Below are 18,582 nucleotides of genomic sequence, written 5' to 3'. Positions count from 1 at the left end.
ATACTCTTTGCAAAAAATACACAACTATTCTCACATCAGCTTTCACTGGACATATTTGCCCCAACAGCCTAGTTAAAAAGCAGATTCCCCAGACCATAACATCCAACCTTGGTACTGCTGATCCCTCCACAAAACAATTTAGGAGGCCACCTCTTGTCACTCAATACTGTCCTGATCTTGAATGTACTAATCAGCTACCTTAACAAGGCTATGACTTCCTAAAACTATGCCCTGAAATTAGGCCCATTCAGTCTGACATTTTGCCCACTTCACCTAGGATAGCTTTTTGCCAGAGCATGCTCGACAACATGACAGACATGAACTTGGGGCCTGTTTTAACCACACATGCCATCTTTATTCTTCTTTGGTGGGAACTGATTATTTAACATGCCTTTAATTCTTGACACCCAGTCTGGCCTTCATTTACATTAATATATTCAGTCTCAGCATTTCTTCTCAGTGTCTATTCTGTTCTCCACTCACTTTTAGTTTTCTATATCTTTATTCCCCCCCCCCCCCCCCCCCCCCCCCCCCCCACATCTACCATATATAATGCACTTAGCATTCCACTCTTATTAATTTCTGCACGATGTTCTGTCAGTAATCTCTGTCTTGCTTATTATCCCATCTTCTAACTAAGTTCTCAGGTTTTCAGATCTTGTCCAGTCCAGTCACTAAACATCAGTCTTTCTTTCTCATCGTGTCCAGTAAGTCTCCCATGACTCCATGACTCAGGGTTCTCTGTGACTTTTCCATCATTCTCACCTTTTCCTAAACCTCACTTTTCCGAGCTAGCTAGGCATTCATTTAACATGTTAGGTCATTGGAGATTAAGTCCAGGTAAACTAAAGAAGTGGTTTCATTTATCACCCTGTATTCAACGTTGCTTGATTTTCCATTGCTAGCTAGCTAGTTAAATGATGACCACAACAAAGATGGAACAATGCATTAATAGGCAAATGAATTGAATTTGTCTACCTTGTGGATGTCCACAGCGCAACTCACTACATCCACTACCCATAATACCACTTACGTCATTTGTTCCCCAACCCAGCATTAATTTCCATGAATCCTGGAGATGGGAAATTTTTCTGCAAAATATCCTCTGAGCAAATGGATACCTCTATGTCATTGCCCACTGATAGTTGATTCAATATGTTTACACTGATGACACATTTCAGGTTATATTAGTTTAAGAATTATTTGTAGAACTTGGATGACAAGTGGTTCTGGAATTTAAACAACACAATACTGCCCCACAAACCACAGACACTGCAGATAGCCATACTGAAGGTGCAACCACAATGGAGAGGTATCTGGGAAGAGAACAGGCAAATGTGTGATATCTGAAGAGGGGCAGGAACCTTTCCAGTAGTTGCGGGAGCAACAGTTTGGATGTGACGTATCACCTTTTAACATCAGCCACCATAGCTTTGCTGTACTAGCACTGCAAACAGTTTAAAGCAAAGGGACACTAAAGCCATTACTAACATGAGGGAATACAGCTTTGTTGTATGGTCAAATGATGGCGTTCTCATGGGTAAAATATTCACAGAGGTAAAATAGTCATCCATTCAGATCTCTGGGCATGGAATACTAAGGAGGAAATTGACAATCTACAGATCAGAGCATAAAACCTTAGATCCTTTAATCAGGTAAGTAGGTTAAAAAATTTGAAAAGGAGAACGGATATGTTAGACATAGTGAGAATCGGTGAAGTACCAAATAGTGGTAATGCAGTAGTAAGTCTAATAACGAATAAAAAATTGGTATGCAGATAAGTTACTAGGTACAGCACAGTGAATACATTATCACAGATTAGACAGATAGAAAGCCAAGACCCACCCAGTTGTACAAGTTTATAAGCCAACTACCGTGTTTGATTTAACATACACTATAAAAGCAGTCAATAAAGAACCTCACAATCCAGACCAACATTCTGGAAGTCACATACCTGATTAGTCCCTTTACCTGCATCATTTATATACAAACATACTTTATCATGTTGTCAATTTGCAAGTTGCAATGCTGAGTGAATCACAATGACCATAAATTTCTGAATTATAGCTTTCAAAAACTGAATAGTCCAAAATGACTTATAATTAGAGCATGTAATGAGTACAGTGTGACATAGTGTAATGAGTACAATGTGACATAACAATGGTTGCAACAATAAAATTGCATTAAAACTGTATTCAATTTTTTTGCAATGACATGTTTGGCAACTCTTAATTATTCAGGTAAATCAGTACCACACTACTAAAGATTCTGCCTCAGTTTGTGCTTTTCTAGGTTCATCACCTTCTGTTGAATAAGTCATACTGTATTTTATAGGAGCGTTTCAAGACAAATGTGAAAGATAGTCTAAGTGACATCACAACATATTCATGCAAGCAGTCGTCTTTACTCATTTTCTGTTTGTTGTTTAAAAAAAGTAGTGATTACTATTTCTTGTTAAATAGTAGCAAGATGAATCCAAGAATTAAGGCGCACACAGAGCTATAGTACTTAAAGAATAGGGTTTACTGCTCACAATAAGCTGGCTAAGATGATTGAAAATAATGGACTGCTCTTACCTGACTAATGTTGAGGAAGTGTGGATCTCCCAGTTCTGTTCTGCGTGCATAAGCATATTTAAATGCTTCAACTGTTCTGTGGTATGTTGTTATAGTTTGATTTAAATCTGAAACACTTGATGCTGTGAAGTTGTACCCATTTAAGATATTCAGTATGAATGCCAGGAGAATGCCACTTCCAGGTGGAGGGACACTGTATAAGGTATGCTTTCCATGAAGCTCTGCTGTCACAGGTGACTCCCACACAGCCCTAAGAATGATGTAAACCTAGTTACAATTTGCAAAAGTAAGCTAAAAACAAAAACTAGAGTTAAAAAACAAATGGACATAATGGCAATTTTTATTTCTTTAAGGTACAGTGCATTACATGAATGACAACTGATTTCATTTATCTAGCAGTTAAGCAGAAGCAACTCTGAATTGGTTCATGTGTATAGTTTGTTACTGTTGCCAAAGACACTGCCACTGAGTATAAATGCACAGACAAGTTGTTTTAACATCAAATACATTACAAAATGGCTATCAATTTGCTGTTTTGTACTTCTTGCACCATTCCTCAGATCAACACTGATTATCAATATCTCAGATTTACCATAGCTCTCTCTTTAAAGTGAATTAGTCTTTTTTCCCCCTTAAACTACCCAGCCACCAGTCTTGTAAATGCTTTTACTCACTGAAGTTGTTCAGCTGATTCCTAAAGTGAAGAATCCTATAAGAATGATACATCCTCAATATTCTCAGTCTCCTCCAAATGCCTGTGGAACATTCATTCCTCTTTACACTCTGCAAGTGTGCATGCAGTAGTGTTCATCTATTATGCTTCTGACAGATCTACATCTCTACATGATTACAATGCTGTTCACAATAAAGTGTCTGGCAGAGTGTTCAATGAACCATCTTCAAGCTGTCTCTCTACCGTTGCACTCTCGAAAGGCGCACGGGAAACACGAGCACTTAAATTTTTCTGTGTGAGCCCCGATTTCTCTTATTTTATTGTGATGATCATTTCTCCCTATGTAGGTGGGTGCCAACAGACTGTTTTCGCAGTCGGAGGAGAAAACTGGTGATTGAAATGTCAAGAGAAGATCCCACTGGAAAAATAAAAACCACCCTTGTTTTAATGACTGCCACTCCAATTCACATATCATGTCTGTGGCTCCATCTCCCCTATTTCACGATAATACAAAACGAGCTGCCCTTCTTTGTAGTTTTTCAATGTCATCCATCAGTCCCACCTGATGCGGACCCCACACTGCACAGCAGTACTCCAGAATATGGTGGACAAGCATGGTGTAAACAGTCTCTTTAGTAGACCTGTTGAACCTTCTAAGTATTCTGCCACTGAATCGCAGCCTTCGGTTTGCTCTACAACATTATCTATATGATCATTCCAATTTAGGTTATTTGTAATTGTAATGCCTAAGTATTCAACTGAATTTACAGCCTTCAGATTTGTGTGACTTATCATGTAATCGAAATTTAGCGGATTTCTTTTAGTACTCGTGTGAATAACTTCACACTTCTTTATTCAGGGTCGACTGCCACTTTTCGCACCATACAGGTATCTTACCTAAACCAATTTGCAATTCGTTTTGGCCATCTGATGACTTTAGAAAGACGGTAAATGACAGCATCATCTGCAAACAATCTAAGACGGCTGCTGAGATCTTCTCCTATGTCATCAATATAGATCCGGAACAATAGAGGGCCTATAACACTTCTTCTGGGAACGCCGGATATTACTTCTGTTTTACTCTATGACTTTCCATCTATTACTACGAACTGAGACCTTTCTGACAGGAAATTGTTAATCCAGTCGCACAACTGAGGCGATATTCTATAGGCACGCAGTTTGGTTAGAAGACACTTGTGAGCAACGGTGTCTAAAGCCTTCTGGAAGTCTAAAAATATGGAATCAATTTGACATCCCCTGTCAACAGCACTCATTACTTCACGAGTATAAAGAGCAAGTTGTGTTTCGCAAGAACGATATTTTCTGAATGCACGCTGACTATGTGTCAATAAATCATTTTCTTCAAGGTAATTCATAATGATCGAATACAGCATATGTTTCAAAACCCCACTGCAAATCAACATTAGTGATATGGGCCTGTAATTCAACGGATTACTCCTACTTCCCTTTTTTGGGTATTTGTGTAACTTGAGCAATTTTCCAGTCTTTAGGTATGGATCTTTCTCTGAGCAAGTGGTTGTATATAATTACTAAATATGAAGCTATTGTATCAGCATACTCTGAGAGGAACCTGACTGGTATACAGTCTGGACCAGAAGCCTTGCCTTTATTAAGAGATTTAAGCTGCTTTGCGACACTGAGGATATCTACTTCTATGTTTCTCATCTTGGCAGTTGTCCTTGATTGGAATTCAGGAATATTTACTTAGTCTACTTTGGTGAAGAAGTTTCAGAAAAACATGTTTAATAACACTGCTTTAGTGGCACTGTCATCAGTGACTTCACTGTTGTTATCATGCAGTAAAGATATTGATTGCGTCTTGCCACTGGTGTGCTTTATGTATAACCAGAATCTCTCTGGGTTTTCTGCCAGATTTTGAGACAGAGTTTCATTATGGAAATTATTAAAAGCATCTCGCACTGAAGTACATGCTATATTTCGAACTTCTGTAAAACTTTGCCAGTCTTGGGGATTTTGCATTCTTTTACATTTGGCATGCTTTTTTTGCTGCTTCTGCAACAGCGATCTGACCTGATGTGTGTACCATGGAGGATCAGTACCGTCAGTTAAAATGATGAATGCAATGTATGTTCCAATGGCAAAAAGATATTTTTATGTGATATTATTACAACTCAACAATGTCAGATTTTGTTTTACTTTACTTGTACTGCAAAAGCTTGCGCCTTGTCAAATTTCATGATTCTAGGTCAACGGGAAGTACCCCACAGGTTTTGATGAGAGTTTCTCAATACCAAATATATGACATAAAGGGCCATATCTTTTGATTGAATTGACTTAGAAGCTTACAATTTTTGTTCCACCAAGTGACCGTAGACATTAATATGTGAAATAAATTTGAACTTTATACGTGTACCCGTCCCTGAGGAAGAGGGGAGGGGAGGGGAGGGGAGGGGGGGCTTAACAGTATGACAGACAGAGGGACAGACAGACAGACAGAGTGATCCTACAAGGCTCCTGTTTTTACAGATTGAGGCACGGACCCCTAAAAATAGCTTTTAGTACACTATTTTCTCTTGTTGTGGGTTACATATTCCGAAACTATTACAGCAGGCACACAACACCCATTAAACCTGTGACCAATGGCACACAAATTTCACTCCTGTGTGTCTATTTACATCTTTCCACCCTATAAGCAAAATTTATCACCCAGACCTATCGCATTCTAATACCTGCTCACCAAAATTCAAAATGTATGTGAAGATGGGATGCTCTGTCCATTTGCATATTGATTCAATTAGCTCATCTGTCCAACGTTCATACAGGATGAAATGCTATGGACAAAATCTTATTTGTACCGATAGCCATTACATTTTTCCCTTTGAATTAAAGTCTCTGATATCTGGTAAGAACTGTAACACAGATACACATCAAATACTTTTTGTACAACATCTCTCTCTTCTCTCTCTCTCTCTCTCTCTCTCTCTCTCTCTCTCTCTCTCTCTCTCTCACTTTCTGTTTGTCTCTCCTTTACTGAAACACTCCTTTCCCATTCCTCCCACATCTTCATTCTGCTTATCATACAACCTTGTCTATTTACTAGCCTGTTTTGTTAGGACTGGCCATGCTTTACTTTTCTTAATGTCTAAGGAATTCCTACCTTTGTTTTTTTTCTACTTTTTTCCTATCAATAACATCTTCATCTTCATACAAATCCAAATTTATCATTTGTCCCTGGATAACAACATTACTTTTTTATATTACCTAGAATTTGAATCTCATTGTTTGGATTCCATTATAATCTTCATCTCAGTATTCTGTCTTTATCAGTACTCAATCCTCAATTTTTAATGACTGACTATTCCCTCCTTCAGATACCTACAATGTACTTATGTTCTATTATTTTTCAAGCACCTCCTGACAGATGACTGAGCACTCAAGATAAATGACAATTACTTCATGCCCCTATCAACTCTAATATCAGTGATTATTCTAGTTATTGGTGAACACTTTTCTGCTCTGTATATGATACATAATTATTTTGGACTAATGTGTTTAAATATCACAGTTTCTCTATGATTTAAGCTGGTTACTTACAACCAAGTGAAAATCCTTTAAGGAAGTCAATAGTTTTTTCTTACTACATCTGTTCTTACGTCTGGTTGTAAGATACATTCATCAGTACTGCAGCCAACAAATTTAAACTTTAATATGCTTCATTAATGGAAACAAGCATCATTTATGTGGAAAGACATTTCCCTATTCACAGTAATTGAATAAGAGTATTCAAATTGGGAAACTATAATAGTGTAAGAGTCTGCTGATAGTTATTAAAGCATGTGCACATGAGTGTAGCTGACACCATCTTGGAAATACTGACCAACTACTTGTGTTGGTACCAGTGGACACCCGCCACAGACCACTTCCACCCCCAGGTAATTGGACGCCTGAAAATGGCCGACTTTCAGGGAAGTAGCTGCTTAACTGGCTGAGAATCACACAAAGTGTCAGTCTTTCTAATCTCTCAGTGACAACTCTCAGTAAGTCTGTAGTTATTCGGGTTAGGGCAAGAGAGGCAGTTATGGCAGATTGGCGTCATGTGCATTTTATTATAAGCTGTGTTTGGGAATAAACTGGTGAAGATTATCTACTTTGTGTTCACATATCTATCCTCATGGTCACAGTGGTTACATTGCCTAATAACTAGCACACTGTGTCTTCAGACAAAGATAACTCATTATAATAGCCAGTTTTGCTGATCAAATCTGCACGTCTAACAACTGAGAAACTGAAGAACATGTGCGAGTGTAAATCTCGTTGCTATCCTGCTCAAATAGTACAATAAGAAAAATCTTCACACGAGATAACCACTCTTTGTCAATCTTCTCCACTAGTAGAGCTTGCTATTAGATCATTTCAAAATCATTTTAATGCATTAATACTTTCATTATGCATACTAACATGAAACACAAGAGTTAACATATGAACGCCACACAAAATGTTATTGACTATGTGGCAATGAAGTGTTCTGGTGATGTAGCATAGGAGTCCTGTATCTATCACAATTTTATTGGTGCGTTTTGTTGAAAGCTTGTTTCCTGAAGTGTTATTTGAGTGAGACGTGGTAAAAATTCACTAAACCAAATCAAATAATGGAAACTCCTGATAAGAATATCAACAACATAGGGAAAGAGATTGCTATGTGCATGTCAAGTTGCAGAAAGGCAGGATTAAAAGACATTTACATGAAGCTTTCAGCCACAGCTATTATCAGCAAAAGAGAAACACATTCCATTCATACACACATGCAAGCACACCTCATGCACATATGACCACCAATTCTGGCAGCTCGGGCCAGAATACAACTATCATATGGGGTGGAAGCAGCAATCTGGAGGGGGGCAGGAAAGGGGAAGGGATAGTAGTGTACGGGTGTGGCAGGGGGAGGGGAGGGGATGCTCTCTGGTGAAATGTACAGGAACTAGAAAGCCAAGGCACGGAGGTGGGGAAAAAAAGAAGCGAAACTGGAGAGGAGTGGGGGAAGATGGGCTGGTGCGTTGGCAAGGGATGGCAAACAAAGAAGGTGGGAGATGAGAATGAAGAGGTGATGATAGGATAGAGGATGTGAGAACTGTTGTGATTCTTGATTATGGAGGCAAATGGTTCAAATGGCTCTGAGCACTATGGGACTTAACATCTGTGGTCATCAGTCCCCTAGAACTTAGAACTACCGTACTTAAACCTAACTAACCTAAGGACATCACACACATCCATGCCCGAGGCAGTATTCGAACCTGCGACCGTAGCAGTCACGCAGTTCCAGACTGAAGCGCCTAGAACCGCACGGCTGTATATGGAGGCAACAATGCAGCATGAAATTTTGCTTGCAAATGGGTGAATCATTTACAGAGAAGTTGAACTTTTGAAGCACAATTGCAGAGATGAAGCTGTAGGCTAACCACCCTTACAAATGGATTCAGAAGTGTCAATTTAACACGATTACAATCCATTATGTATGTGTCCTGATCTCTCCTCTTAGTCACATGATCCCTATATGAGATATACAATGGTGGCACCAGAATAATGACACAGTTTTTCCTGAGTATAGATTCTCTGAATTTACCAATTAGATTTTCACATGAACCACAGCACCTTCCATATCAAGCTTCTCATTTAAGTTCCCTATGCCGACTGGTTACACTCTTAACAACATGTGTATGGATTCATTCAGTGTGTGTTGTCATGGCTACTTGACTCCAAATACTGGACTAAGACACTAGAAATGCTTTCACTAGCATCAGGATGCTATTTATTTGGCAGATGCTCTGCACTTCTCCAGAATCATTGCTATGAATTTAATATTTTGTTTATTTCTTATTGTACTGCATTTATCCACATTATACCAAGTGGAAGTTTTGTCCAGGTCTTTCTGGATTTCTTTACAATCCTCCAATGATATTTCCTGTAGGCAACAGCTCAGCAAATACTCTTTCACATCTGTTGAGAACATTACAGATTCTATTACACTTCCTTGGAGCATATCTAGTGTTACTTTCATTTCTGTTGAACATTCCCATCCAGTACAAAATAATGGGTTCTTTTAGTTAAATATTCACCAAGTCATTCAGATATCTATATCTACAGGATTACTCTGCAATTCATACTTAAATGCCTAGCAGATGGTTCATCAAACCATCTTCAAGCTATTTCTGTACTGTTTCAGTCTCTAAGAGCATGCAGAAAAAAATGAACACCTTCCTATACAGTAGTGTCATCTGTCTCTCATTCATATAATAGCTATCTTGAGTTAGTGCCATCAGCCAGCAATTTGATCAAATTGTGATAGTATATGCAAGTGGTAGAATCTAGGCATAGGAAGCAATATTGAAGCCAGAGATAAGAAACATTTAAATGAGAAGTAAGAGTATATGGGCTGGACAGATCTGCATGCAAGAGAGCAGATAGTTTAAGGATCAGGATGATGACAATGGTCCTCCAGTTTGAACAGAGAACACTTTGACATTCAATCATCTGATTATGAATCAAATCTGGGCCTGGGACTGTACATGACAAGTCAGGGGCCTGAAGCAGTTCTGGTAGAAGGATCATTATATAAATCAGGGTTATGAAGGGGATTAGGGGAGAGGGGTAAAGGATAAAGAGATGACTCCTAACGTACTGAAAATGTCGAAAAATGTGTCAAGGTGCTGAGGAAGGACTGATGCATGATTAGAAACACCATTACGAAGGATGAGACTTGGGAAAGTTGTCTATCTTTGGCAGTCCAGTAAACTATGGAGCTTGGTCCAGAACTGGAATGAAAGGCATATACTATGAAAGATAAGATGTAGCTCTCCCATTATTTCTTCTTGGTGCATTTAATTGGGTAGCAAGCTTCTACTCAAAGTGAAAAATGTTGCTCAAGACATTGCAGGCTATTATAGCTTCTTCACATACATTAGATTCCATCACATTTTCCTTTTATTTTTATTGACCCACAGGTTTTTTGTGCAACATTATCAATTTCTTCAGATAATTCTGGTCAGTTGCCATGCTTAGCTATTTTAATTTCATCCTGACAACAGAATATAATTGGGTAGATAAAAAAATCTGCTCACCATACATAAAACTTTTTTTACATTATGTTGTGCCACTGCTTAGTGAATAGATTTTTTTTATCTATCCCATTATGTTACATTGTCAATTTCATCTCTATATCTTTAAAGGGATTCATTTGTTATATTAAGTCAGTCTCTAAAGTTTTTGCAAGTTTTGTTTTTTTCATTAGATAAGAGTTTAATCACAATTCTAGAGAGGTAATGATCGGAATCAAACTCACCATTTCTTATTACTTTCGAATGTGATTGATAATTGTTTCCAAAACCAAATTTTATGCTGAAAGGACATTGTTTCATTGACATCACTGTATTAGGAGTTGCCAAGATGAGGTCCACAAGGCTGCACTGGTGGAGCAATCAGGATGGAAATATGATGAGGTCCAGACAGCTTAACGTAAATGATTGCACAGGGTAGAAGGTACTGGGTATCAACATTTTATGAGATTTGCTGTGACTTTTTTTGTTCCTATCTCAAGTCTGTTAAACAGATTCCGAGACGTCAAGTTTTCGAGATGGCCATATTTTGATCGTTACATCCAGTCATGATCTTTGGAAGTTTAACGCACCTCTGTATTTGGTGTCAACAATCCTGAATCACTCTGTAGATGCAGTATCTTGATTTTTAGCCTTTAGGTAGTTAGTCAAATGCTGAAAGCAACTATTGCCTGAATAAGAGGACTTTGATCTCTTTTTGCAGCCCTCTTGTGAAATTGTCAATTGAGTGACTCCAGCCAGGGGAATAGATCTTATGTTTAAGGACCAGTCACGAGTCTTCATGTTTTGTCAAGCCCAGAATTAACTTGCTTAGAATGAGGAGACCTGTACAAGATGGGAGAGGCATATACCCTGGCAGACTAACAAACTGCTAGCGCTATTGTTTTTAGCAATTACTGTTTAGCACCACAATTTGATCTACAGTCTTGAAAATATTATTTCCACTACTGACAGACTTTGAGGTTGCTGTAGAGCTCTAAAAAGTTTTTCTCCGTGTAACATGAACCCTTTAGATGCATCTTGCAAAGATGAAAGGCTCAGATCTAGATTTTTATGGGCTCTACTTAAGGTGGTTCCCGAAATATTACAGTTCAAGATATTTTAGTTCTTTAGTAATCCTGCCTTCAACTTCTGCAAGCAGTGCCCTACATGGCCAAAGCGCAGTCATTAATACATGAAGATCCTGAAGTCATCCAGATGTTGTCCTGTGGTAGGCTATTTTTCTTTCTTTTACCACATTTTTTTCCATCTTTAAGAAAATGAAGTTCGCAGACAGACATCCTTTAGCCAAGATCAACGTGTATTCTTTTCATATAGTTTTTTGTCCACAAGTTTGATTAATTGTACTGTAGGTGGTAAAGACCTCTATGAACATCACATTTGTAATTTTTCCAGTTTCCACAGCCATTCCTTAGTAACTATGCTAATACTTATGAAGTGGTACTTTTCCCTGGAGAGGAATAATTGTACAGGAATGAGAAGGGATTTATGTGATATCTGACACGTGGCATACTTTTTGTAATACTTGGATTATCTCCTCTTTCACTGTAAATGTTGGCTGGAAATGGTGGAGATGCTTAGACTCTTCTGCATGCAGCACAATTTTTCTGAGTTACGATGATCCTTCTGTGAGACGGAGTAGAGAGAGTAATAAAATAACCTGTGCAATAACTATTTATGAGAAGGATGTTGTCTACCTGACAGCCGAACATAATGATCAATCCAAATAACTGGTCCCTTGCTTCACTGTAAAGTGATAATCAGTACCACATTCAAACCATGTTCTAACAATTTTAAGTCATCAGTAATTTTCTCACTAGTTAAATTTACACTTTATACACACTGAATGACACAAGACAACTTATGCCACACATGAAACACATCTGACAGAATGTAGGCATATTACATACTGCAACACAATACAATAATTCATCTTGATAACAAGTGTTTATTGGAGTTCAACTATGAAAGGCCTCAGTGTCAGCAGGGAGGGGGGGGAGGGAGAGGGAGAGGGGGGGGGGAGAGAGAGAGAGAGAGAGAGAGAGAGAGAGAGAGAGAGAGAGAGAGAAGGTGTGTGTGTGTGTGTGTGTGTGTGTGTGTGTGTGTTTTCCATTCTTAACTCTGGTTTTTGACGTGACATCACCATCTTGCAGCTCACCTTCATTTCTGCTGCCCCCATGTCAACTGGCAACTTCGTCACTGATGAACCATGTTAGTCACAGACGAGTCCAGATATCCTCTGACGCAAGGTGATGACTGTATTCATATGTGGGGACCCACGATGAGCTGTACCTGCCAAATGTTCTCCATAAAATTGACAGAGTCAGCCAAGATTCTATAATGCCATATGGATCTTGCTGTTGTCCACGGTCACTTTACTACCAGGCAATACATCGAACAGATCCTGGTGGCAGCTGCATGGTGATGGCCCTGAATTCCTTCTAATGCTAGGGCTTGTGTGGTGGGTGTCAGCAAGGATGCCCTGTAAAACCTGGACAACGAAGTAATAATGGAATGGCTGACTGATTCCCAACCTAAACCCCATGGTGCATATGTGGTATACACTTGACAGGGTCATCCTATTCCATGACAGACTATCCAAGAATTCTCATGGGCTCTCCTTTAAGAATAGGAAGGGATACCACATGGTGACCTCTGTAGACTAATACAGAGCGTGCTACACAAGGGCACTGACTCTCAAATTGCATCGTACATTGCTCAAGAGAATTAGGGGAACATGGGTGTCTGACGTATTCCATTGAGCAATAATTAAGCACTGGGTGTGTTATATATGTATATGTCATCAGTCTTCTGACTGGTTTGATGCACCCTGCCACGAATTCCTCTCCTGTGCCAACATCTTCATCTCAGGGTAGCACTTGGCACCTATGCCCTCGATCATTTGTTGGATGTATTCCAACCTCCGTATTCCTCTGCAGTTTCTGCCTTCTACATTCTAGTACCATCGAAGTCATTCCCTCATGTCTTAACATGATGTCCTATCATCCCATCCCTTCTCCTTGTCATTGTTTTCTGCGTATTCCTTTCATCTCCAATTCTGCACGGAACCTCCTCATTCCATACCTTATCAGTCGACTTAATTTTCAACAATCGTCTGTAGCTCCACATCTCAAATGTTTCAAATCTCTTCTGTTCCGGTTTTTCCACAGTCCATGTCTGCCATACAATGCTGTACTCAAGACGTACATCCTCAGAAATTTCTTCCTCAAATTACGGCCTATCTTTGATACAAGTAGACTTCTCTTTGCCAGGAATGCCCTTTTTGCCATTGCTACTCTGCTTTTGATGTCCTCCTGGCTCTGTGTCTCATTATTTTACTGCCTATTTATTTATTTGCACATCAAGTTCCATAAGACCAAATTGAGGAGCAAATCTCCAAGGTCATGGAACGTGTTATTACTTTTACATTGTAATTTCATGTACTAACAGACAAAACTAATATGTTTATGAACCTGAAAAAAGTCAATCCATAAGTTTAAGAAAACGCAATCAACAGTGTAGCAAGAATCAGCTTCATTTTTCAAGGAACTCCTCGACAGAATAGAAGGAGTGACCCATGAAGAAACTCTTCAGTTTCGATTTGAAAGTGCCTGGATTACTACTAAGATTTTTGAATTCTTGTGGTAGCTTACTGAGAATGGATGCAGCAGTATACTGCACACCTTCCTGCACCAGAGTTAAGATCCAAATGCAGGTTTGATTTCTGCCGACTATTAACTGAGTGAAAGCTGCTTATTCTTGGGAATAAGTTAACAATATTAACAAGAAATGACAGTACGGAATGTATATATTGAGAGGCCAATGTCAAAATACCCAGACTCGTGAAAAGGGGTCGAAAAGAGGCTCACGAACTTACACCACTTACTGCCCACACCACCCGTTTATGAACCAAAAGTATCTTTTTAGAATGGGAAGAGTTACCCAAAATGTAATACCATACAATGTAAGCAAATAAAAATAAGCAAAGTAGACTAATTTTCGTGTTGAACAATCACTCACTCCAGATACGTTCGAACAGTAAAAATGGCAGCATTAAGTCTTTGAACAAGATCCTGAATGTGGGCTTTCCACGACAGTTTACTATCTATCTGAACACCTAGAAATTTTAACTTCAGTTTCACTAATCCTATGCCCATTCTGTGAAATTAAAACGTCCAGTTTTGTTGACTTTTCTGTTAAAAACCATAAAAACTGAGTCTTACTGTGATTTAGCATTAGTTTATTTTCTACGAGCCATGAACTTAGGTCACGAACTGCACTATTCGAAACTTAGCCAGTGTTGCACACAACATCCTTTACTAATACATCAGCAAACAGAAATATTTTAGAGTTACCCGTAATACTAGACAGCATATAATTTATATAAATAAGGAACAGGAGTGGCCCCAACACTGATCACTTCGTCACCCCCCATTTGACCGTACTCCACTCACACGCAACATCATAGTCATTCTGAACACTGTAAATAATGAACTTTTTCTGTCTGTTGCTAAAGTAAGAGGTGACCCATTGTGAGCTACTCCCCATGTTCTGTAATTGTCTGACTTCTGGAGCAATATTTTGTGATCAACACAATCAAATGTCTTAGTTAAATCAAGAAAGATGCCTAGCATTCGAAACCTTTTGTTTAATCCATCCAGTACCTCACAGAGAAAAGAGAATACAGCATTTTTAGCTGTTAAATGACTTCTAAAGCTGAACTGTACATTTGACAGCAAATTGTGTGATATAAAATGATCAATTATCCTTACATACACAGCATTTTCAATAACTTTAGAAAACACTGATGGCATAGAAATAGGTCTAAAATTGTCTACATTATCCCTTTATCCCTTTTCATAAAGCGGCTTTACTACTGAGTACTTTAATTGTCCAGGACACTGACTATTCCTAAAGGAAAAATTACAAATATTGCTAAATACAGGGCTAACATGTGCAGCACAGTACTTTAATATTCTGCTAGGCACTCCATCATAACCATGAGAGCCCTTAGTCTTCAGTGATTTAATTATTGACTCAATCCCCCCTTGTCTTTATCACAGAGGAGTATTTCAGACATCAATCTTGGAAAGCCATTTGCCAAGAAAGTTAAACGATTCCCCGTAGAAACTAAATTTTTATTTAATTCACCAGCAATGATCAGAAAATGATACTGAACATATATCTGATTTATCAGTAACAGAAATATTTTTACTACGAACTGACTTTATATCGGCGAACTTGTGCTGCTGACCATATGGTTTTAATTTTATCCTGTGAATTAGCTATTCTATTTGCATACCACATACTCTTTGCCTTCCTAATAACATTTTTAAGCACCTTACGATACTGTTTGTAATGGGCTACTGTAGCTTGATTGTGACTACTGCTGACATTTTGATATAATTCCTGCTTTATTCTATATGATATCCTTTTCCCACTAGTCAGTCACCCGGGCTGCCTATTACTGCTAGTACCCCATTTAGAACATTCTTATGGAAAGTAACTCTCAAAGAGCATGATAAATGTGTTAAGTAAAGCATTATATTTATTGTCTGTTATCGACACTATAAATAACTGCCACTCTTGTTCTTTGACAATGTTTAAAAACCTCTCTATTGCTGGTGGATTAACTTTCCTATGTAGTTTGTAACTACCTGTGACATTTGTTTGAGTACAAAAGCCTTTTAGTGTTAAAATTTGTGCATCATTGTCTGAAAGGAGTAGGTATTAAAATCCATGGAGAAGAAATAAAAACATTGAGATTCGCCGATGACATTGTAATTCTGTCAGAGACAGCAAAGGACTTTGAAGGGCAGTTGAACGGAATGGATAGTGTCTTGAAAGGAGGGCATAAGATGAACATCAACAAAAGCAAAACGAGGATAATGGAATGTAGTCTAATTAATTTGGGTGATGCTGAGGGAATTAGATTAGGAAATAAGACACTTAAAGTAGTAGATGAGTTTTGCTATTTAGGGAGCAAAATAACTGATGATGGTCCAAATAGAGAGGATATAAAATGTAGACTGGCAATGGCAAGGAAAGCGTTTCTGAAGAAGAGAAATTTGTTAACATCGAGTATTGATTGAAGTGTATGGAAGTCGTTTCTGAAAGTATTTGTATGGAGTGTAACCATGTATGGAAGTGAAACATTGACGATAAATAGTGTAGACAAGAGAATAGAAGCTTTTGAAATGTGGTGCTACAGAAGAATGCTGAAGATTAGATGGGTAGATCACATAACTAATGAGGAAGTATTGAACAGAATTGGGGAGAAGAGGAGTTTGTGGCACAACTTGACAAGAAGAAGGGATATGTTGGTAGGACATGTTCTGAGGCATCAAGGGATCACTAATTTAGTACTGGAGGGCAGCATGGAGGGTAAAAATCGTAGAGGGAGACCAAGAGATGAATACACTAAGCAGATTCAGAAGGACGTAAGCTGTAGGCTGCAGTAGGTACTGGGAGATGAAGAAGCTTGCACAGGATAGAGTAGCATGGAGAGCTGCAAACCAGTCTCAGGACTGAAGACCACAAGAACAACCACAAGTCTGAAAGGCAATTCACCCTTTTACTAACAGAATGCCCATCTAGTAATGAAGAATGAATAAAAATTTGGTCTATGTCTGTGCTACTGTTCCACTGCACTCTAGTTGGAAAAAACGCAGTCTGCATCAGATCATATGAATGTAGGAGATCTACCAACATCCTTTTTCTAGCACATTCATATACAAAATTTAAATTGAAGTCACCGCATAACTAATTTCTGGTACTTCCTACAAAGTGAATCAAGAAGCCTCTCTAGCTTGAGCAGAAATGCTCTGAAGTCAGAGTCAGGGGACCTATAAACAACAACAACAATTAGAAGTTTAGTTTCACTAAATTCAACTGCCCCTGCACAACATTCAAATATCTGTTCAGTGCAGTGCCGTGATATGTCTATGGACTCAAATGGAATACTGTTTTTTTATGTACATGGCCACTTCCCCACTCCGCAAGGAACTCCTTCAAAAACAGCTAGCTAATCTATATCCTGGTAAAGGAAGCCTCTGAACTGTCAAATTATTTAAGTGCTGCTCCGGTATACCAATAATTTCACAGTCAAACTCTATAAGCAGTCCACTAACTTTTTTTCTAATACCTCTTATATTTTGATGAAATATGCTAATTCCTTCTCTACTTAGAAACATGATGTCCTCTGAAGGTTAGCCTTCAGTTAGGCATACCTGCTTAAAGGAAGTCCCTCTATCAGCTGACTTCAATCTAAAAAAGGTGCAGCTCTAACACCAACTACTACAGGAATTTTTCCAAGCATGATCCCACCACCATCCACTACAATGTCACCTATAAGCTTTGCCAGTCTCCACTTCCCATACCTATTGAGGTGGAGGCCTTGCCTAGTGAAACCAGGATATACTGACAGACTCAAGTGGTACCACTGCAATGTGAGACATGCCCTCTGCCATCAGTGCCTTCTCCGGCCCCCTGTTAATGCACCTAACAGCTGCATCAAGATGAGGCCGATCATGACGCTGAAACAGTTGCACGAAATGCACATTAGTGCCATCAGTTTGAGTAGCTATCTTTACTAGGTCACCACCTACATCATATTCCCCATCCCTATCAAAACTATTCCCTGGCTCCACCCACTATCACTACCTGGTCCTCCGTAAAATTTCTACGTAGCTCCCCTATGCTGTCAGTCACCTGAGCCACCCCTGCACTAGGCTTCACAGCGCCTAGGTAGCAGAATTCCTTAACTTCATCTACTTTGTTATGTTAAGTTTCTTGCTGTCCTCATTTCTGCTACTTCTCATTACTTTCGTCTTTCTTCGATTTACTCTCAGTTCACATTCTGTGCTGATTAGATTGATCATTCCACTCAGCTGATCATGTAATTATTCTACACTTTCACTCAGGATAGCAATGTCAACAGTGAATCTTATCAGTGATACCCTTTGACACTGATTTTTAATTCCACTCCTGAACCTTTATTTCCATCATTCCTTCTTCAATGTACAGATTGAACAGGAGGCTGAAAGATTACATCCCTGTCTTACACTCTTTTTAATATGAGCACTTCATTCCCTCTTCGCTCTTTTATATATTGTATATTACTCATCTCTCCCTATAGCTTACCCTATTTTTCTCAGAATTTCGAAAGTTTTGCACCATTTTATACTCAACACTTTTTCCAGGTCATCAAATCCTATGAACGTGTCTTGATTTTTCTTTAGTC

The 18,582-nt window shown here is 38.7% G+C and overlaps 1 protein-coding gene across 4 annotated transcripts in view; it reads right to left on the bottom strand.

Annotated features, from left to right (window-relative positions):
- LOC126094448 (scoloptoxin SSD14-like) overlaps nt 1-18,582 on the bottom strand; it is a 572,643-nt gene that overhangs the window by 23,081 nt on the left and 530,980 nt on the right. For all 4 annotated transcript variants that reach the window (XM_049908841.1, XM_049908849.1, XM_049908832.1 and 1 more), the window contains one exon: nt 2,577-2,826. In XM_049908841.1, coding sequence (XP_049764798.1) covers nt 2,577-2,826 — 250 coding nt within the window. The remainder of the gene's footprint in view (nt 1-2,576; nt 2,827-18,582) is intronic.

This window comes from Schistocerca cancellata, chromosome 1 (genome assembly GCF_023864275.1).
Source record: "Schistocerca cancellata isolate TAMUIC-IGC-003103 chromosome 1, iqSchCanc2.1, whole genome shotgun sequence".
Lineage (NCBI taxonomy): Eukaryota > Metazoa > Arthropoda > Insecta > Orthoptera > Acrididae > Schistocerca > Schistocerca cancellata.
The sequence above is the reverse complement of the archived record's forward strand: the minus strand, read 5'-3'. Positions and strand labels throughout refer to the sequence as shown.